General features: G+C 37.2%; 1 protein-coding gene across 3 annotated transcripts in view; it reads right to left on the bottom strand.

The window, feature by feature from the left end:
• Positions 1-22,398, bottom strand: part of ZNF280C (zinc finger protein 280C) — a 61,744-nt gene that overhangs the window by 5,156 nt on the left and 34,190 nt on the right. For all 3 annotated transcript variants that reach the window (XM_032428306.1, XM_032428308.1, XM_032428307.1), the window contains 7 exons: positions 18,982-19,139; positions 18,204-18,304; positions 17,277-17,423; positions 10,622-10,753; positions 8,955-9,253; positions 8,352-8,492; positions 1,704-1,766 (listed from right to left, as the gene is read on the bottom strand). In XM_032428306.1, the coding sequence (XP_032284197.1) occupies positions 1,704-1,766; positions 8,352-8,492; positions 8,955-9,253; positions 10,622-10,753; positions 17,277-17,423; positions 18,204-18,304; positions 18,982-19,139 (1,041 nt within the window). The remainder of the gene's footprint in view (positions 1-1,703; positions 1,767-8,351; positions 8,493-8,954; positions 9,254-10,621; positions 10,754-17,276; positions 17,424-18,203; positions 18,305-18,981; positions 19,140-22,398) is intronic.

Genomic DNA, 22,398 nt, shown 5'->3' with positions numbered 1-22,398 from the left:
TTGTGTATGCCTTCTGCTCTTTCCTTTCTGTACTTTTATTTATACTATTTCTTCCAACTAGAATGCCCTTGTGTTTCTTCTAAGTGGAAGTCTCTCCTCCCTTTGAAATCAGTAACTCTCACGGCACTTATTACGAACCTTCCTGTATTACTGTAGTTACTTATATTCACACCTTATCATAAATTGTACATTCCTTGAAGGTTGGTACCAAGCCTTCTTCATCATTGTCAACTTAATAGGAACTGCTACGTTGTGTTATACATAATAGGTGCACAATAAATAAAAAATGAACATTGCATTTTAACAAAACAGTAATTACAAAATTTACTGTTTTACAGAATTATAAATATGCTAAGTCCCATACACAGAAATTTATCAACTTTCTATTTAAATCTGAGGCCCACCCAAGTTAAGAAAAAAGCATCTCAGATCTTTAAAGTCACAGAATGAATTCAAGAATCAAGCACACAACTAAGCTTGACAATAGTGAGGTAAATAAAATTAAACTCTCTAATCTTTAGAATAAATCCCTTTTCATTCTTATAAAATTTTTCAGTAAAATTCTACTTCCTTGAATTTAGTAATATTTTAAAAATAGCACAAATATATTTTTACAATAGAATCAAACTTTCCCCTGCCTATGAGCTGTTGGTCCATCATCCACATATGTCATTTTCAACATATACACTAATTTACTCAAAATATTTACAGAATGTCTACCATGTGTCAGGCACTATTCAATGCTTAGTAAGCATCTGACAGAGACAAATATCCAAACCATACACATTCTAGTGAAAAGACACAGATAATTAACAAAAGAGTGCAACATGTTGGAAAGTAAAAAGTGAAGAAAAATAAAACAATAAAGGGGGATAGGGAGTGGTGGGAATGGAGCCCAGGGGAAAGAATGCTATTTTAAATGGAGTGGTCAAAGAAAGCCTCACTCATTGGACTAGAGACTTGAAGGAGGTGAGGGAGCTAGCCCTGCAGATATCTAGGGAAGAGTCAACAAGCAGAAAGAATAATAAATACAAAGATCCTGAGATCTATCATCCCCTCCTCCACTTTCCCACTAAGCCAAAGGATCAAAATAAGTACTGGCTAAACTTAAGTCTTTGTCTTAGCCTGGTGCTACCAAGATCTTGGCACTGTAATTTCAAATAGCAATGACGACATGAGCAAAATAATTAAAGGAATATGAAGTCAAAAGAAATCAGAAGAATGTGGAAAAAAATGATGCTTAGTGGATTCTGAGCTAAGGGTGTGTGGTATAATCAAAGTTAATTATCAATGCCTTTAGAAATGTTCATCAGCAATTCCTATTGTAAACAGGTTGTGTACTTTATTTCAAAATTTTAAAAACCCCTAAGAATTGTGAAGGCTATATATTGATCAAAACCGGTGTTATTCAATTTAGTAGATATCTTAAACATCTTTTTAATCTTCAAATATTGTTGGAGAGCCTTATTTTTTTATTTTATAATGCAAATCCATGAAAGTTTTATCTTAATGCCTAACACCACTGCAACAAAGTTTAGCTAGAAAACATAGCTATTTCCTCTTTGATCTATGATATAATGAATAGAACTGTCTTATGTCTGGTAGCAATCATTCATTTTCCAAACTAGGTACTTAAACATCAGGTTAAAAAAAAGTTACTACAGTTTTTCAAAAGAGAGAATGGAAAAAGATCAACTAGTTACCTGAGATATCCAGAATGCTTCTTAAAAATATAAAACGGTTTAGTCGGATGGTTGCTATGAGAGCTGGAGAGACAACAGACAAGTGAGATTTTATTATACAATAAGTCATATTAATTTTATGACCATATTTCAAAGTCCATGTTTAGTTTCTTAGTTTTGAATAAAAGATCATGACCTAAATTATTAAATTCTATTCTTCTGTTTTAATTCGTTTTTTATCTTACATTTCATTTTACCTGTGTATTTTCTAACAACATATTTCCCTGAGAATACTCTTAAATGATCAGTACCCTCACCATTATAAAAAAAAAAACCTCTCAAAGTTAAAAATGCAAAGAGCATCAATTTAAATTTTTACAATAATTAAGAGTTGAAAATAATTTAAAAGGTATTTGTTAATAATGTATTTTGCTATAATATAAATTGTTATGAATAATAATTACCACACTTTCTTATCTTAATATACTTAGCAAGTGGGGAGAATCTGAATGATCCTTGAAGTAAATGCTACTTGGGCTAAATTACATTACCTTTACCTGCCATCAGTAAAACGAAACATTTAAAGAATCTTTTGCAATTATTAGGAGAGCCTTTAGGGAAAGCAAAGCAGAGCTCATGAGTTAAAACAATATTTCTTCTATGCACAGAACAAAAAAAAACCACTAACCAAGTTTTGCAGCCAATGGCATTAGCTTTTATACCCCCTTTTATTTTTACTTCTAAAAGATTTATTTATTTTAGAGAGAGAGCATGTGAGCAGGGGGAGGAGCAGAGGGAGAGGGAGAGAGGATTCTCAAGCAGATTCCCTGCTGAGTGTGGAGCCTTGGCATGGGGTTTGATCCCAGGACCCTGAGATCATGACCTGAGCCAAAATCAACAGTCGACCACTTAACTTACTGAGCCACCCAGTACCCCCTTTTAAACTGATAAGGAAAGCCTTCCTGCATTAGAAAGTCAGGTGGGATTAGCCAGGACTAGCATAGCACAGTGTTACTCAAAGTGTGGTTCATGGACCAGCAGCATCTATATCACCTGGGAACTCAGCAGAAATACAAAGTCTCAGGCCCCACTCTAGACCTGCTGAATTAATTGCTGGCACTGAGACCCAGTAATCAGTTTCAACAAGTTTTTCAGGTGATTTTTTTTTTTTTAATTTTACTTATTTATTTGACAGAGAGAGAGCACAAGCCGGGGGAGTAGCAGAGGGAGAAGGAGAAGCAGGCTCCCTGCTGAGCAGGAACCCGATGCGGGGCTCGATCCCAGGACCCTGGGATCATGCCCTGAGCTGAAGGCAGCCACTTAACCGACTGAGCCACCCAGGCGCCCCTTTTCAGGTGAATTCTTATGCAAGCTAAAGTTTGAGAAACACTAGCTGCCCTAGCTTGCACTGACAGACCCAAACCAGCCAACACACCAGGTCAATGATTATCATTAGACAAAAGGTAACTATCACCAGCGTACCATGTACGCATGGGAAAAAAAATGATTCTGGCTAGCTATAATCCCATGAAAATAGCTGCAGAATAGGTGCCATGCTGAATACAAAGAACTGCTCTCTCAAGTAGATAAGACACATATTTAATATGAGGCAGAATAGCTCAATGGTACAGAACTCAAAGGAAGGAATGATTCCTATGAGTGGCTGTGGTGATCATATTCTTCACAGAAGAAGGTAAACTGAGAGGGAAGAAGGGGAGCAGTCCAAGGAATAACAAAGAATATGGAAAACCACTTTAGATATTGAATATGAAACAAACTATATGTTGGGGAAGATTAATTTGGGGGGCCTGACTTGTTACAGAGTCGGTGTGGGCTGGGAATAAAGGTACTCAACCTCTAAGAAAATGAGACTCTGTAGGTACAGAGCTCAAGTCTATGACAAAAGTCCACACTGGGTCAGGGTGTACCATTCAGAGGGAGGTACCTGAGGCAACAAAGGAAGCAAGACACCACTGAATTAGGAGAAATGCAAAGGCCCTTAGAAAAGCAGAAGTGGATACTTCCAGTTCTTTATGAGGCTAATAATGAGTAAGTGCTCCATGTGTGTGATAACAATGCAGTGCAAGGTTGGGGCTCACTGGAAATTAGGAAAAGGTTATAAAGGAAACCTGAGGCCAACTGGGAATATTTTGGGATAGAATGGTATTGGAGGTCCTAGAAGACAGCTGAAGAACCTATGGAAAATGGGAGGCAGGAGGACAGAATGACCATGGGTTTAAGAAACACTAAAAATATTTTCCAATTTAATCTCCTACAAATTAGGGGCAGAATTAAAGCTCCATTGGGGCAGCCATGTGTTTGGCACAGAATAAAAGACCAGCATTCATAATTGCTATCAAAATACCAACAACATTTTTCACATAACTGGAAAAAATAATCCTAAAGTTTGTATGGAACCGCAAAGGACATCGAACAGCCAAAGCAATCTTGAAAAAGAACAAAGCTCGAGGTATCCCAATTCCAGATTTCAAGATACACGAGAAAGCTGTAGTGATCAACACAGTCTGTTACTGGCACAAACACACACACATAGATCAATGGAACAGAACAGAGAGCCCAGCAATAAACCCACACTTAACATGGTCAATTAATCCATGACAAAGGAGGTAAGAATATACAATGGGGGTAAAGACAGTATCTTTGACAAATGGTGCTACAAAAACTGGACAGCTACATGCAAAAGAATGAAACCTGACCACTTTCCTACACCATACACAAAAATAAACTCAAAATGGATTAACGACCTAATGTGAGACCTGAAGCCATAAAATTCCTAGAAGAAAACATAGGCAGTAATTTCTTTGACATCAGCTGTAGAAACATTTTTCTAGATATGTCCCCTCAGGCAAGGGAAACAAAAGCAAAATTAAACTATTGGGGCTACACCAAAATAAAAAGCTTTTTTTATTTTTTAAAGTAAGCTCCATGCCCAGTGTGGAACACAGGGCCTGAACTCACCTGACCCTGAGATCAAGACCTGAGCTGAGAGCAAGAGTCGGAAGCCTGACTGACCGAGCCACCCAGGGGCCCTCAAAATAAAAAGCCTTTGCACAGCAGAGGAAACCATCAGCAAAACAAAAAGGCATCCTACTAAATGGGAGAAGAAATGTGCAAATGTTATATCTGCTTCTCCCTCTCCCTCTCCCCTGCCCTGCTTGTGTTCTCTCTCACTCTCTCCCAAATAAGTAAATAAAATCTTAAAAAAAGAGTACAATTATCTTGATGAGCACTGAGCAATGTACAGAATTGTTGAATCATTATATTGTACTCCAGAAACTAATACAACTGTATGTTAATTATACTTAAATTAACAAAATACCAGCATTCTTCCCAGCAGTATACTGAGAGAAAGATTTGCTGGGGCCTGGTTTAGAGCAACCAAGGTATAGAAAGCCCTGCAGTAGTTGGGAGGCAGAGTGATAAATTGCAGAAGGTGGACATTCAGGAAGCCATTATGAATGGTGGCAGATCAAGAGAGCACCATAGGCTTCAGAAACGTGTATTATTTTCAGTTGATGCTCCACATTTCCGCAAATGACACCTTGAGACAAACTGAGACAAACTGAGCTTAAAGAGTATTGGGGTGATGGTAGTTTGGATCCCAGACAGACAGTGATGTTTGACTTATTTTTGTTCTTTATAGATGCCAGTGGGTCAAAGACGAAAATATCTATCAAACTGATGAAGAGATGGATCTCAGGAGAACTCAGCATTGAAACTGGAGGATTTACAGTTGAAAGGTAAAACAAAATTCTGAGTGATTAAGGTACCAAGAAAAGGAATGTAAGGAGGCAAGAAGAGTTGAAAAAAAGAAAAGGTAAGGAAATAAAGGCAATCTACTGAATGGGAGAAGATATTTGCAAATGACGTATCAAATAAAGGGTTAGTATCCAAAATATATAAAGAACTGATACAACTCAACACCCAAAAACCAAATAATCCAATCAAAAAATGGGCAGAAGACATGAACAGACATTTCTCCAAAGAAGACCTCCAGATGGCTAACAGACACATGAAAAGATGCTCAACATCACTCATTATCAGGGAAATGCGAATCAAAACTGCAATGAGATATCACCTCATACCGGTCAGAATGGCTAAGATCAAAAACACAAGAAACAACAAGTGTTGGCAAGATTGTGTAGAAAAAGGAACCCTCGTGCACTGTCGGTGGGATGCAAACTGGTGCAGCCACTGTGGAAAACAGTATGGAGGCTCCTCAAAAGTTAAAAATTGAACTACCCTAGGATCCAGTAATTGCGCTACTGGGTTTTTGCCCAAAAAAATGCAAAACACTAATTCAAAGGGATACATGCACCGCTATGTTATTGCAGCATTATTTATAACAGCCAAACTATGCAAGCAGCCCAAGTGTCCACTGACAGATGAATGATAAAGATGTATATATATACACAATGGAATATTATTCAGCCATAAAAAGAATGAAATCTTGCCATTTGCAATGACGTGGATGGAGCTAGAGAGTATAATGCCAGGCGAAATAAGTCAGAGAAAGACAAACACCATATGATCTCACTCATATGTGGAATTTAAGAAAAAAGCAAATGAGCAAAGGTAAAAAAGAGACAAAACCAAGAAACAGACTCTTAACTACAGAGAACAAACTGATGGTTACCGGGGGGGGGGGGGGGGGGGGGAGGGTGGGATAGGTGATGGGGAATAAGAGCACACTTATCATGATGCGCACTGAGTAATGTATGGAATTGTTGAATCACTATACTGTACACCTGAAACTAATATAACACTGTATGTTAACTATACAGGTTTTAAAATGAAAAACTTAAAAAGTAAAAAAATGAGGAAAAAAAAGAAAAGGTAATGAAATAGAGGAGTAGCCAAAAGGGAAGAAAAAAATTATGGTAACATATTAAGAGAAGTTGAGATTTTCAAAAGTGAGTGATCAAAAGCATCAAATATTCTCAAGAAGTCACAGAAAAGTAAGAATGGAAATTAGTGAGTACATTTAGTGATTAGGATATGACTGATAATTTTTAAAGGGGCAGCTTTAACTAATAGGTGGGGGTGATACTCAAATTACAAAGGGTAAAGAAGTGGCAAATAGGTAGTAAAGAAACTCTTTAAAATGTTGACAGTAAAAGGAAGACAAAAAATATGCACAGTGAAGGCAAATCTCCTTCATCCTAAAAAAAATGCCTGAAAATATGTGCAGGCAGAAGGAATGTGGTAGAGAAGAAGAGATGAAATGAAGACACAAAATAACTGAACAAGGTTGTGGGGAAAATGGAAGAGATGAGGGGCAGTATTTGCTTTCAAAAAGTGAGAAATGTCCTTTTCTGAGATTTATGTCTGGATAAAGGGAGAAAAACCTGAGGTAGAAAAAAGTTAATCTTGGGAAAAATGAGAAGGATGACCTCTGAGTAATTAGTAGGAACAAGACTAACAACAAAGAGACTAGAATAAAATCTTGAGGGTATTGAAAAGGATTTAAACAGATGTTGTAGTTAAAAAAAACCAAAGAGGTATTTTTAAAAACACAGAACGAAATTAAAGTTAAAAATCACAAATTCAGAGCTAATTAAATCAAGTGCAGTTTGGTAGTTTGGAAAGGAGCACGGCAAAAGATTGAAAAGGATAAGAGATTCACGGATAGCAAGGTTAAACATGTCTGAATATGAAAAGGATTCTAGGATAAAAAGCAAGCAACATTCAAAACAGATGACCTTAAGGGTGAGGCTGATAGGAAGTTAGATTGGTGCAGCTGGACTGGAAAGAAGGGTCAAGACTCTAAAAATCATGAGGTAATGAGAATTCAAAATGAATACTGTATATGATGAGCTAAGTTGGGACACTGGTAAGGAAGGGGGTACAACATAGAACAGAGGTCTTATGCTCTGCACGAAAACCACTTTTATTAGTTATTTCTGACTGAAAATAAATGGAACTACCTCAGTTTGAATAATCAACTTAGCATATTTATATCTGAATAATTTTTATGTATTTAAATAAATCCTTCCTGAAAGAATAAAGTAAGCTGCTACTAATGAGGTCCAAATGAAAGTAATGTGGTCTCTGACGTCTTTCTCTAGCATAGAGTACACGGTAGGTACTCAAATAAGATAAATTGAATTGATGTATGAAAAGGAATTCTAACAGTAGCATCATGACTAGAATATCCCTATAGTCTCTCATTTCACATTTCATTGTTGAATGCAAAGATAAATGGCTTGAATGACTAATGGACAGAAAGATGGATGAAAGGAAGGGGGGAGAAGGAGGGGGAGAAATTCTTAGCATCTTTGACAAACCTGAAGTCTCTCAAAGTGACTGCTTTGAAGAGGATAACACTCATGGGGTTACACGTATTTATGTGATAAATATTTTGAAAACATTAAACATTTTTATGTTTGAGAATAACCACTTTTTAAAAGACTTAGAAAAACAAATTTCCCAAACCTATTCTAATTTCATTGGTCTAACTGTTCTTAAAAATTTCTGTCCCCCTAATTTCATGATTTATTATGTTGGAAAATAATATTAAGTAATATCCTAGAAGTTCCCTATTGCTCAATCCTTTTAGCTCCTTGACATGACAACTATTAGGACAACTTTATTTTTAAAAAACAAACAAATGGGAATTTTGATTGGTGGTGTACATGTTTAACTTACCTCACCATGTGATTTATAAAGGCTTTGTTACAGTTAGTGTTGTATTTGCAGAAATTACAGTGGATATATATTGAAAAGTGGCTTGCAAAATCTTTTATTTTGGAATGACACTCAATGCACTTGTGAACTCCCCGACGAAACCTTGTAGAGACAGAAAAAAAAAAAAGATGAAAATATATCATGAAACAAAAATAATAAGGTAAAGCCTTATTCATGTTTTATTAACTAAAGCTAAAATGTTTAAATTAACATCTTTAAGTAGAGACATAATTTGAAAATTTGATTTGAAACAATAAGCTAGAATAAAGTGTCAAAAATCAAACACCTGGAATAAAAAGGATCACATTAATCAATTTAACTATCACAAGATATAAGCACAAAATAGATTAGTGTAATTGATGATAATTATACAATGAACACTAATTCCAGTTCTGCTCAGCAGTTGTAAAGAGTACCTTTTTTTTATCTGCTTAGCCTTTATGCCAGACAAGTGATCAGCATGTAACCGTGCAAGGGACCTTTGTGATATGGTAAATTATATTAAAATAACCTTTAATATTTAATATTCAATTAGTATTATATATCTGGAATAAAAGATATTACCTTAAGTTCTTCAAAGCCATGCTGATTTTATTCTTTCTGTTGCGTTGTTTCTTTTGCTTGTAAGAGATTTTAGTCTTGCATTTACATGCACCTCTACCTTGCTTACTGGTATTAGGTTTAGTTCCATGAAGCTTACTTGTCTTAGATTTACTTGTATTAGATTTTGTGGAATTTTTAGCAGTTATACTTTTAGACTTCACAGGTGAGAGCTGAAAAGAAGAAGTGCTTGGAACACTACTACTGGGAGATGATGTAACCGGTTTTGAATGAAGCGGTCCAATTGAGGCTCGAATAGTAACCTATAAAAATGAAGGCAAAATATATACATATTTTAGAAAATAAACCATCGCATTAATATTAAAAAGTTCACTGTATGCCTTGACATTATAGTCCATTGGTTTTTGACAAGGATACCAAAACAACTCAGTGGAGGAAACAATAGTCTTTTCAAACAAATGGTGCTAGCACAACTGGATATCTACATGCAAAAGAATGAATTTTGACCCCTACCTCATACTAGATATAAAAACTAACGCAAAATGTATCAAGGATCAAATTATAAGAGCTAAAACTACAAAACTCTTAGAAGAAAACATAGGAGGAAATCTCCATAATTTGGGGCTGGGCAATGACTCCTTAGATAGGATAGCAAAAGCACAACGACCAAAGAAAAAATAGATTAAATGGACTTCATAAAAATTTTAGACTCTTGTGTTTCAAAGGACACTGTTAAGAAAGTGACAAGACAATCCACACAATGAGAGAAAGTATTTGCAAATCATATTTCTTTTTTAAAAAGATATTTTATTTATTTATTTGTCAGAGAGAGAGAGAGAGAGAGAGCAAGCACGCGAGAGAGTGCACAAGCAGGATGGGCAGCAGGCAGAGGGAGAAGTAGGCTCCCCACTGAGCAAGGAGCTGGATGCAGGACTCAATCCCAGGACCCTGGGATCATGACCAGCTGAAGGCAGGCACTTAACCAACCGAGCCACCCAGACATCCCGCAAGTCATATTTCTAATAAGAGACTTGTATACAGAATATATAAGGAACTGAGAGTAGACTCAGTAATACCAACTTCAACAAAGTACGGCATTCAAGGCACTATGATAGATGCTAGGGACACAAAGATAAAATAAACATGATTCTTAACCTTAGCAGCTGAAGCAGACATATATGCTGGAAAAGCTCACGAACAGCCTATAGAGTACTGAAACAACTCACTGACTCAGTCTACAGTTAATCTAGTTGCACTCACTATAAAGGAATATGCTCCAATATAGCATGTGTCAACTAACTAAAAAAAAAAAATGGATATTAGTTTTTCTTTCCAAACATAAGAATGACAAAACCTAAGGGACGCCTGGCTGGCTCAATCGGTTGTGTCTGCCTTCTGCTTGGGTCATGATCCCAGGATACTGGGATCGAGTCCCGTATCAGGTTCTTTGCTCAGTGGGGAACCTGCTTGTCCCTCTGCCTGCCACTCCCCCTGCTTGTGCTCTCTCTCTGACAAATAAATAAATAAAATCTTTAAAAAAGAATGACAAAACCTAAAATTAAATCTTAACGAGAAGCAGAAGTTAATTTTTAATATTACAGATAAAGCCAGGCAGGAATTTATTTCGATTACCACACGAAATGTTAAAATACAACATATTTAAAACTCACTTTTGTACCAGGAGGCAATCCTTCTAGCTCTTTAGGCTTTATAAAGGTCCGATGCTGGGTCTTGTGATCCAGTTTCTCTTTGCAGGTCAAAAATTGCAGTCTGCATTTTGTACAACGATGAACTCCTTTTTTCTGTTTACAAAAAACATTAAAAATACTATCAGAAATAATAACTTCTACCACTACAAATCCTGGGACCTGAAGTTGCTCTTAATTGTAATTGCTAAATAATTTTTAAAAACCAGTATTTTACCATATCCCATCATAAATAATGCCAAAATGTTATTTCATTTTTAAAAACACTGCTTGCATTAGTATTTGAGTTTCAAAAGTATTTGTGGGGCGCCTGGATGGCTCAGTCGGTAGAGCATACAGTAACTCTTGATCTCAGGTTTTTAAGTTGGAGTCCCACATCAGATGTAGAGATTACCTAAAAAAAAAAATCTTAAAAAAAAAAAAGTTTTTGTTACCATATAGGCAATCAAAATGAAAATTATATCAGTTAGTTTAAAATGTGATGAGTCCTATACCTTTGTAGTGTGAAAGTTTTAATTATAAATTTGAAGTATAAACCATTCAAGCACACGATACCGTGAAAATGAGTTAATTTTTAATCCTAGAAAAGACCAAGTTATCTTTAGTTTTTAAAATTTCTATGTTTCATAAAAAACTGAAATTCCTACCGCCAAACAAATTTCATTAATTTAGATTTAAATAGACACAGGTGGCTAGTGGGTGTGCTATTGGACAGCATGGGTGTAGAAGTACAAATCAGAACAACGGATCCCAATCTACTGTCAGAGAACCCCTTGACTAGGTCCCTTCTCAAACTCAGGCCTATTATTATTTTATCAATGGGAATTAGGACCCAAGAGAGATCTAAGTCATTTGCTCACAGCTAGTTGGTCTTCTAGTATATATTATCAACTGCAATCTTTATGTATACGCTCTCACTAATTAAAAAATACATTTTATATTTATATGTAAATTTAGAACATACAAATGCAAAAGAATGTTTTCTCCAAAGCTACATCTCCACAGGCCCGTCCCTATTTCCATGTAAAGCACAACTAATCACTTAGGAAAAGCAAATGAGTTAACATAAACGAAAGTAACTAGCAGTTAATGGTGCACAGCAGGCATTTGATAAATATAAAGTTCTTTAAAAATTTCAAAGCAGGGGCGCGTGGGTGGCTCAGTCGGTTAAGCGCCTGCCTTCGGCTCAGGTCATGATCCCGGGGTCCTGGGATAGAGCCCCGCATCGGGCTCCCTGCTCAGCAGGGAGTCTGCTTCTCCCTCTCCCTCTGCCTGCCGCTCCCCCTGCTTGTGCGCGCTCTCTCTCTTGTCAAATAAATAAAATCTTTTAAAAAATCTCAAGGCAATATAGAAATATGTTTGTATATTACTGTTTTAGTTTCATTTTTTTTTTTTAAAGATTTTATTTATTTATCTGAGAGAGAGAGAATGAGAGACAGAGAGCATGAGAGGGAGGAGGGTCAGAGGGAGAAGCAGACTCCCTGCCGAGCAGGGAGCCCGATGTGGGACTCGATCCCGGGACTCCAGGATCATGACCTGAGCCGAAGGCAGTTGCTTAACCAACTGAGCCACCCAGGCGCCCTGTTTTAGTTTCATTTTTAAGACAATTTGAGAAGTATGGTGCATCGGATCGTCTCACAGGTACAGGCAATGTAAACAGATTCACCTAATATGTGCTCGAGAGAGAGAAGGGAAGAGGGAAAAAGATCTCAGTCAAGAAAGAGACAGCAATATAAGAGGACAGATAGAAAATTCCCCAGAGTACAGTTCCCAGAAGTCTCTTCTCTGCCTGTACCTATATCTCATCCAGTTTCATGATTTTAAATAGTACCCATCCAATTGCCTACTCGACATCACTACTTGATATCTAATAGGCATTTCAAATCAACATGGACAAAACTGAACTCTAGATTTCCCCCCATATACCCTGCAAAGAAAAAAAAAATCTGTTCCTTGCCTAGTCTTCCCAATATCTCAATATATGCGAACACCATTCTTGGCAGTGGCTCAGGACAAAAGAACTCGGTAACTCTTAACTCTTGTCTTTCTCTCACACCCCACATCCACCAACCCATTAATAAAACCTGTCAGCTCTACCTTCAGGAACAATCTTTCCACTTTTTTCATCTGTTCAGCCACCATATCAGTCCAAGCCACTCACCTGGACTCTGACAATCGCCTCCTGCCTTCTTGTTTCCACTCTTTCCTCCTAACAGTCTCTTCTCTCCACAGCTGCCGGAGTCATCTCTCACATGCTTAAAGCCTCCAGTGGCTTTCCATACATACCAAAACCCTAACTCTGGCTCACAAGACCCTACAGCATCTGCTCTGCACTCTATGGTACAATCTTTCCTACCACCACTCTTCCTCCCACTTGTTTACCATGCTCCGGCCACACTGGCCTTGCTGCTCCTTGAACATCTATATATATATGCTCAACTCACTGCCTACTTACTGTACCCTGTCCTTGGAATGTTCTCTCCCAGATATCCACACAGCTAACCCGCTTATTTTCTCTGGAGAGGCTCTCTTTGACCCCCCCACCACCATATATAAAACAGAAAGGGCTCCTCACCTCCTAAGTCCTGGCACTTCCAACCCTCACATGCTTTCTTCCCACGGTATTTATCACCAGCTGGCATACATATACATTCAGACATAATACACATACTTTTTCCACTACAATGCAAATTCCAGAGAGCACAAACTTTGCTTTGTTCACTTCTGTAAAACAGTCCCTGGCATATATTAAGCACTCAATAAATATTTGTTAAATAAATAGTGAGGAAGACAGCAAGAGACTGACAGAGTGTGCACATGAGAAGCAGGCACAATTTAACTAATTCAAAATGTCTGCCATTTCATTCAATGAGCATTTACCCAGAGCCCTGGGATGGGAGACATTCATCTACTATTCCCTTAGTTGGACTCAAGTCTTGCATATCTCTCTTATGCATGTATGCTTGAGATGTGGTAAGAAGGATAATACAGTACATCTTAAATAATATGACATTCAACCAAAAAATTGGTGATCTGTTCCAAGGATAGAGAATAACCTGTCCGGGTTGAACGTTTTGACAAACATACTGTATTGTTTGGGTGATTTGAGGAATTTTCAAGGCTAATTCTGACTATCTGTAATACCTGCTTTGAGACAGTGTCAGTAAAGGATATGACTCTATGATAAAACCTTGGGCTTTAAGTCTATTTTTGGCTCTACCATTTATTAGAGAATATGATATTGGGCAAGTAACTTATTCTCTATAAAGCTTTGTTTCCTTATCAATGAAATGATCAGATACCTGTTTTGTAGGGTGGTCGAGAAGACTAAACAAAATAATGCAAGTAAAAACACTGTGACTGTCATATGGCAAGTGATTAGTATATATTAACTACTTGTGATTTTTATAAAGATCTAATAAGAATATTTAACATATCTAAAATCCCTCATCCTTTCTTAAAAATTGTGTGAACTGTATTTGTTAGCTCTAAAATCACTTAGGACATGATAATATGGTTTTTTTAAAAGATTTTATTTATTTGACAGAGAGAGAGAGAGAGAGAGAGAGACAGAGAACACAAGCAGGGGGAGTGGGAGAGGGAGAAGCAGGCTTCCCACCGAGCAGGGAGCCCGATGTGGGGCTTGATCCCAGGACCCCGGGATCATGACCTGAGCCGAGGGCAGATGCTTAACGACTGAGCCATCCAGGCGCCCCGATAATATGTTCTTTTTAGGAAAAGGTTACAACTAAAGTCTTTAAAAAGAATAAAATGAGCCATATATTCAATAATTCCTAATACCTAAAATCACACTTATATTACCTCAATTACAAGTATAGTCCTGCTCAGTTATGGTTTTTGAGTCTTTTGTGAACTGTGTAAATTGCAAGTGCTTTCAAAAATGCCCGATGATCCTTCTGATTAACAGAGTCTTTCATCTGTTGACTGCTGACTGCCTACCTCTTAGGTACCCCAAACTCACAAAAACTGGGCCCCAATGGTGTGTCAGTAGTCCTCAAGACTCCTCCCAGGTTTGATGATGCAGTAGAACTTACAGGACTTAGAAGTTGTTATACTCATAGATAGGATTTATTATAGTGAAAGGATACAGAGCAGGATTAATAAAGGAAAAAAGTGCATTGGGTGGAGTCTGGAGGATACTGGCACCAGCTTCCAAGCGCCCTCTCCCAATGGAGCTGCAGAGGACACGCCTGAATCAATCCCCCAGCAACTAACTGCAGCAACATGTATGAAGTGCTTTTTACCAGGAAAGCTCTCTTGAGTCTAAGAGGCCAGGTTTTTTTTTTTTTTTAAGGGGTTCAGTTACCAAATCTTCAGTCTTCCAGAAGAAAAGCAGGTGCTCACCATAATCATACTTTTTGTACAAATGATCTAGAAAAGCTGGTACAATATGGCTCAAGGTTCCAGGCATGCAAAACACTCATCAATTAATAACAAAGGCTCCATTTCCAGGAGTTAGCCAAGGGCCAATTATGCAAGTATGCAAGTAGACCCTTCTGAAAATGTACACGATTTGAAGAACTCAGACCTGCTGGGTTAACTCTTTCCTATACACATGGCAAGTTAAACATACAATTCAGGGTATGAAGAGTGACTACAGATCAGGTAAAGCACTTAAGAGACACAGTCCCCATACCAAGTCCATCCATCTCTTTCTTACCTTTCTAAGGATACTATTACTCTCCTTATATCTATATCTCACTCTGGAGCTTAGGAAAGCATGGCAGAAAGCACTATGTTAAAAGCTTCATAATGAAATAGAGCTACTGTTTTACATCTCATCCTTCCTTTCAAAATCAAAGGTCAGGGGCGCCTGAGTGGCTCAATCATTAAGCATCTGCCTTCCGCCTGGGTGGCTCAGTTGGTTGGACGACTGCCTTCGGCTCAGGTCATGATCCTGGAGTCCCTGGATCGAGTCCCGCATCGGGCTCCCTGCTCGGTGGGGAGTCTGCTTCTCCCTCTGACCCTCCCCCCTCTCATGTGCTCTCTCTCTCATTCTCTCTCTCTCAAATAAAAAAAAAAAAAAAAAAAAAAAGCATCTGCCTTCGGCTCAGGTCATGATCCCAGGGTCCTGGGATCGAGCCCTGCATCGGGCTCCCTGCTCGGCGGGAAGCCTGCTTCTCGCTCTCCCACTCCCCCTGTTTGTGTTCCCTCTTTCGCTGTGTCTCTCTCTATCAAATAAATAAATAAAATATTTAAAAAAAACAAAATCAAAGGTCAAAAGATGGAATAGAGAACCAAGACCAGTGCTTTCCGAACTATTTCTCAAGAAATGTTAATAGGTATTGTGCAAATAAATGGTTAAATAAGTCTTGGAAACAATATGTACAATATCCCTTCCTTGGAGATTTATGAGGTTTTCCAGCATTTTAAAAGCTCTAATCTTAAAAATAAAAAACTGTTAATTTTATAAATCTAGCCATTTACTGCATTTGTTTTTCCAGGAGCAAATTTAGAGTGGAACATTTATTAACATCTGATGGAAAACTGTTGGGGAAACTCTAGAATAGAAAGATTTTTGCCAGAGGTTCTTAACGGTGATATGCCCTACCAGCATGTTGGAACCATCCCATTCATAACACAGGTGATCCTGAATGTACTTGGATATTCTACTTTTGTAATTTTTTTTCAATTAACAACTACAAGTTGATTTCATGATCATCTAATGACTGGAACTGAAAACAATGTTAGCACCAGTGCTGAGTAAACTGGCCATGGCAATGCAATCAATAATAAGAAAATGTAATGAGCTGATCAGTGAGGAGACAAAACTTGATTACATAATCACATTAAGTAAACTCACTGACTTCTAATTTTGGCAAAGGTACCACTGCTCTTTCAAACACTCAAGAATAGGCTTACGGTTTCATCGAAGTTTTCAGCCTAGCTAAAGGATGGTCTAATTGTGTCAGTAAAAGACCCAGCAAGAATAAAATGAGAATTCAAGAGAAAGGTACAAGCACTAACACTGGTATCCCAGAAATTACATAGCAGAACTGGCAAAAGTCATCCAGGAAACAAGTTATAACCTAAATATAGTTCTCTGGCATAGTTCACATATCTAGAAATAAGTGTCATTGCTATTTCCTTTGTCACTGGCTGCTACAAAAGACCATTCTGGGTTGCTAATGACAACCACATGTCTTTTCATAATGAAAAGTAAGCTAGAAAGTAGAAATGAAGTTTGAAGAGAAGGAGGAAAAAAGATTGAGTCCTCAATCTTATTCCCCAGTTCAAACATATCCTTTTCCCTACTCTTGATTAACTACCTTCAAAATCCTTTCCATTTTCACCACTCTTAGACACCTGAAATATTCAACTTAAATATTTCACCCATCTTCCCTTTTCCCTTCCACTCTAGGGTTCCTATTTCTACCTTTGTTTCCGTATTTTCACTAGTCAAGAGCCTCATCACCACTAGGAAGCAGACAAAGAAAAGAAGTGGAAGTTTCAAAAGTCATTCAGCATAAATTGTAAATTAATTGTGTCATTTGGAACCACTTAACTTTCCTTTTAGAACAAATCTAACAAATGCTCAAAGTTTTATATATCTACCTTTTTACTAAGACAAAATGAGCAAATAACTGCTAAATCTCACCTGATGCTTCATGTAATGATTCATGTAGGGAGTTGCCATTCTACTAACTTTGAGGCAAAATGGACATAGCAAGTTCTTAGTGTTTTCATGGGATGTTCTAAAGTGAATTTCTACATCAGAAAATGTTGATGATCTAAACTGGCACACCTAGAAATATAAAGAAGGTTTAGTTTAACTTGAAAGTTTATACCTGATACGCAATTACATCAAAGTAGCAATGAGGAGTCACTTGTTTAGAGGAATATTACGCACTGCTAATTCAGCTCTCTTGCCTATACAACCAAGAATTCTAGCACTGAAAATAATAAGTATAATCTTCGAAACAGAAAAGTTATCTTTCAAAGTTTAGGGATATATTCCTAAATATAACCAGATTTCCTTCTTCTTCTCAGATCTACTACCCTCCCTACCTTGCTTGAATTTTTAAACTCTGACATCTCTTGTCCTAGAAAGTTTGTCCTGCTGTATAAAATAGAATATTCTTTTCTTTGGATTTTAAATAGCATCCAGGGTATGACAGAGGAAATTTTTCTTATCTTGCTATCTTATTGGGAACCACTTCAAATTCTGGAAAAATACTAGTCCCAAAGCATTTAGTTGAGTTCCCCATAACTAATAGCATTTCCTATTTCTCTGTCATGTCTATATTCTTCTCTACATGGTAAGAAAATCCATATATTTGTCTTCTCCAGCAGGGCATTTTGTCTGTCTAGGAGAGGGGTCAGTAAACTGCAGCCTCCAGTCCAAGTCCAAGCCACCATCTCCACATACAAGAGTTATGTCAAGGGAGTTTCCACTACTGAAGAGGGTCTTCAATTTTAGTAATCCATTTTATTCTAACGGTTAAAAAGAGCGATAGAATACTACTATTTTGTGGCACATGAAAATAAAACAAACACCTAAGTACATGGTAAAATGAATGTGTACCTGGCAAATATATGGCATTTCACCGGGTTTATGAGTGTCCTTCATATGTTGCAAAAGAGCATGTTCTGTTTCAAATGATAATTCACAGATTTTACAAATAGCTGAAAGTGGAAAAAAACACATTACACCATTTTATGGATGTATATAAACAAAAGATTCATTTTGTACATCCACAACAACAGCAATAAGTAGTAACAGTAATCGTGGTGGTGGCTCCAACAGCTCTATGGTTGTTAACTCCGCAATGTTGTTCCATGGACTTCACTTATATCGGCTTACTTCTCATGCCATCACTGACAGAGTACTGCTATCTTACCCCCATTTGTCAGATGAGGAACCTGAGACACAGAAAGATTAAGGAACTTGCCTGAGATCTCGCAACTATATTAAGATACAGAACTGGAACTTAAATCCTAGCTAGCCCCAGACTCTGTGATTTTTAACTATCACTGCAGTTACTTTTCTTATGAGAGCGTAAATCAAGACCAATGATTTCATACTTGCAAACCAGAGAATCTGATTTTCTAACTTAGCCCCCTACATACAATGAATGCACGAGTTATGCAAAAGGAAGTTTCTATGTACAAGAAGGACTTCAGTTTTCGCAAGCAATTCTACTGAAAAGTTTGTACAAGTTAAAATTTGTTTTTCAACTGTGCCCTCAAATCCGAAGTCTATTTCTTATTTTTAGGTTTCTTATCAGAATTCTTCAGGATTCCTCACAGTTTAGATGACCAAAATCATTACTGTTCAAGACTTCCATAAAATTGTGACTTACTAGAAAACTCATGGGGCGTGTGTGTACTCTCAATGTGACACTGCAGCTGGAACGGTGTGGGGTACTGACGGTAACAGTGCTGGCAGGTGGTGTGGTTTTCCCAGCTCTCACTGTTCTGCTTCTCAAGTTCCAAATGGTGCTTCATGTGGTTCATAAACCTGTAAGTGATTGTCAACAGGTGCAAATATTCAGATTTATAACCAAGAGAAAAAAACCTTTCAAATAAGGATTTGAACCTAAATGGTAAAAATGCAGTTGTAGTACTCAAAATCTCTCCAAAGCTTTAAAGTCCTCTAGAAAAGTATGCACTTTAAATAATCACACTTGTTTGTTTGTTTGTCAGTCAGAGGGGGAGAGCAGAGGTAGAGCAAGCCCGATGGGGGACTCGATCCCAGGACCCTGGGATTACGACCTGAGCCGAAAGCAGATGCTTAACCGACTGAGCCACCCAGGTGTCCCAATGATCACTTTCATTAAGTGGCTCAGTAAACATTTTTCTTTGCATCTTTGTTTTAAAATAATCCATTAATATAGTTCATATGAAATACCACTAATTTGCTAGAACTCTTCATCATTATTTCAGATTAAAAAATTTTGTAAAGAACAACAGGCTTCAGGGGCGCCTGGGTGGCTCAGTCGTTAAGCGTCTGCCTTCGGCTCAGGTCATGATCCCAGAGTCCTGGGATCGAGCCCTGTGTCGGGCTCTCTGCTCAGCGGAAAGCCTGCTTCTCCCTCTCCCACTCCCCCTGCTTGTGTTCCCTCTCTCGCTGTGTCTCTCTCTGTCAAATAAATAAATAAAATCTTTTTTTTTAAAAAAAAGAACAACAGGCTTCTTTTCCATACATGAAGTACTATTTACATTTGAAAATAAAATCCTTAAGGAAAGAAAACCCTATCACCAAAAGCAGCTACAGAGTCCCGAGAGAAATCTCGAGAGAAATCTTTTAAAGGCCTTAAAGATATACAATAGGTTGTCAGCTGCTTAATGGCAAATTAGTATTTTTATTTGTGGTTTGGTTTCTAAATGCATGTACTAGCAATCTTAATACCTATAATTACAAGAACTTTTCTTAATTACAAGAACTTTTTGTTTTATTTAATGATGCTGGTTTACTGTGAGCACAAACACTTCATTTTTCACAGACTGTGCCCTCTGAAGCACAGTCCATTTTTTAGCTCTACATTCCGCTGTCAGATTCCATAATAGGTTTCCTATGAGAAGGAACTGTGACCTTCAGTGGCAGAGAGTACAATATAAAAAGGCAGATCTATTTCATAGGGCTTATTAAAACTTTTTAAATTTCAAAGTAAAGTTATTCAACAAATTAACAACTTTAATACTGAGTCAAATATTAAGTTATTCATTATGAGTCCCAAAAGGATATAATCCTGAAGTGATTATGTCTTTAACCTAGATAGCAATTGTAATATGCAGGCTTTAACATTTATCTTTTCACATCTCCTGCTGGTGGTACACTTTGAAATATCTTTTATCCTCCTTTAATTTTTTTAAGTAGGCTCCACACCCAACGTGAGGCTTGAACTCATGACCCTGAGATCAAGAGTCACATGCTCTGCCAACGGAACCAGCCAGGTACCCCCTCCCCCTTTAATTTTAACATCATCTCTATTAAAATCTGTTTTAAAAAAATCCTAGTTTTGCCAAAATATTTACATATAAAGGTCTTGAGCCATTAACCTTTCAGCTCATAACTTTAAGTAATAAATAAAATCTATCTGTATAAAGTGATCTGTTAACTAGCTAGCTATCTCTCAATTATTACACTGCCCCATCAGCAGTGCACGTTTCTCAAACCAGCAGATGGAGATGTGGGAAAAAGCAACCCCCTCACAAAGCTATTCTCAGAATAAAATAGCCCTAACTGGTTTTAGTGACACTTAATGTAGGAAAAAATAATCCTACAATATCTTGACAGGGCAGAGAGTAGAAATCTTGAACTATTAGCTTCTATCATCCTCTAAAACCATCAATTTGCCATCCTAGATTTTACCATTATGTAAAATGTTATTTAACACATATTAACCTCTTTGGTTACCTACTGTCTACTGTTCAGGTTTTATTTACTAAACAATATGTCAAAAATGCTACAAAATTTCTAAATGTTGGGGTGCCTGGGTGGCTCAGTCGTTAATCGTCCGCCTTTGGCTCAGGTCATGATCTCAGGGTCCTGGGATCGAGTCCCACATCGGGCTCCCTGCTCGGCGGGGAGCCTGCTTCTCCCCCTCCCTCTGCCTGCAGCTCCCCCTGCTTGCTCGCTCTCTCTCTGACAAATAAATAAATAAAGTCTTAAAAAATTTTTTTCTAAATGTTATAAAATATGGTTAGCTTAAAATTTCTAGATATTCTGATAATCTGTAACCAGTCTTTTGGAAGGAAAACAAAAAAAAGGAAATTTCATGTTTAATAGTAAATGGACTAATCTTACAGGAAAAAACAAAAAGCTATTGTTGAAAGAACTTCTAATATCATACGCCTAACATTTAAGTATAATAAGGAACTTAAACAGGGACCCACTTTTCTGTGTATTTCACCAAATTTACTAATTTTATTTTCTGATATATTTTACTGTAAAAAGGTAAAGATATGGAAGCAGGTCACAGAGTTATATTGTAACACTGTTTCAGTGTTATATCTCAAAGCACAATTCTCTTCTATTAAGCTACTGGGCCATTAGCAACTGATGGCCGTTAGGGCTTGATAAAAGGAGGTAAAGAAGTATGAAAACTCATATATGTGAAAGGTCTATGAAAACTACAAGGCGCTACCACGAATGTAGCATGCATAATTGTTTCAGGTTTATCCTGCAGTGCATTTCAGGGTTTTTCTATGTACTTCATTTTGGACTCAAGGATTCATCAGACAATAAAATAAATGCTAGGCTTAGAAATGACCTACAGGACACTTAAGAATGCTAGTTACAAAGGACAGTTATCAGGGTAAATATCTTTAAAAGCTTACATATACACGTGCGTATGTGTGTGGGCCACAATATACATACATATGACTATCTCATCTAAGGGAAGTGCACTGATGTCTACAATTTACTCTGAAATGTAAAATAAATCAGATAGAGTCTATGGATGAACAGGTATGCGGTAACACAAGTGAGGTAAAATGTTAATGGTAGAATCAAGGTGGTAAATATACAGATGTTCACCGTAAAATTTTTTCAACTTTGCCGAATATCTGAAAATTTTTATAATAAAATGTTGAAAAGACAATGTCAGATTACATAGCCAATGCAAAATACCAATCAGTTTATCTTGTTACTTTGTTTTGGTTACTATCTTACTTAGGATTGTAGATATGTAATATGCCATATTACTCCAAGACTGCGAAGTATAAGTTCCTAACATTTAAAGCATACATGTGTAAGTCTTCAAAACCTTCAAAAT

The sequence above is a fragment of the Phoca vitulina genome, unplaced genomic scaffold (genome assembly GCF_004348235.1).
Source record: "Phoca vitulina isolate PV1807 unplaced genomic scaffold, GSC_HSeal_1.0 scaffold39, whole genome shotgun sequence".
NCBI lineage: Eukaryota > Metazoa > Chordata > Mammalia > Carnivora > Phocidae > Phoca > Phoca vitulina.
The sequence above is the reverse complement of the archived record's forward strand: the minus strand, read 5'-3'. Positions and strand labels throughout refer to the sequence as shown.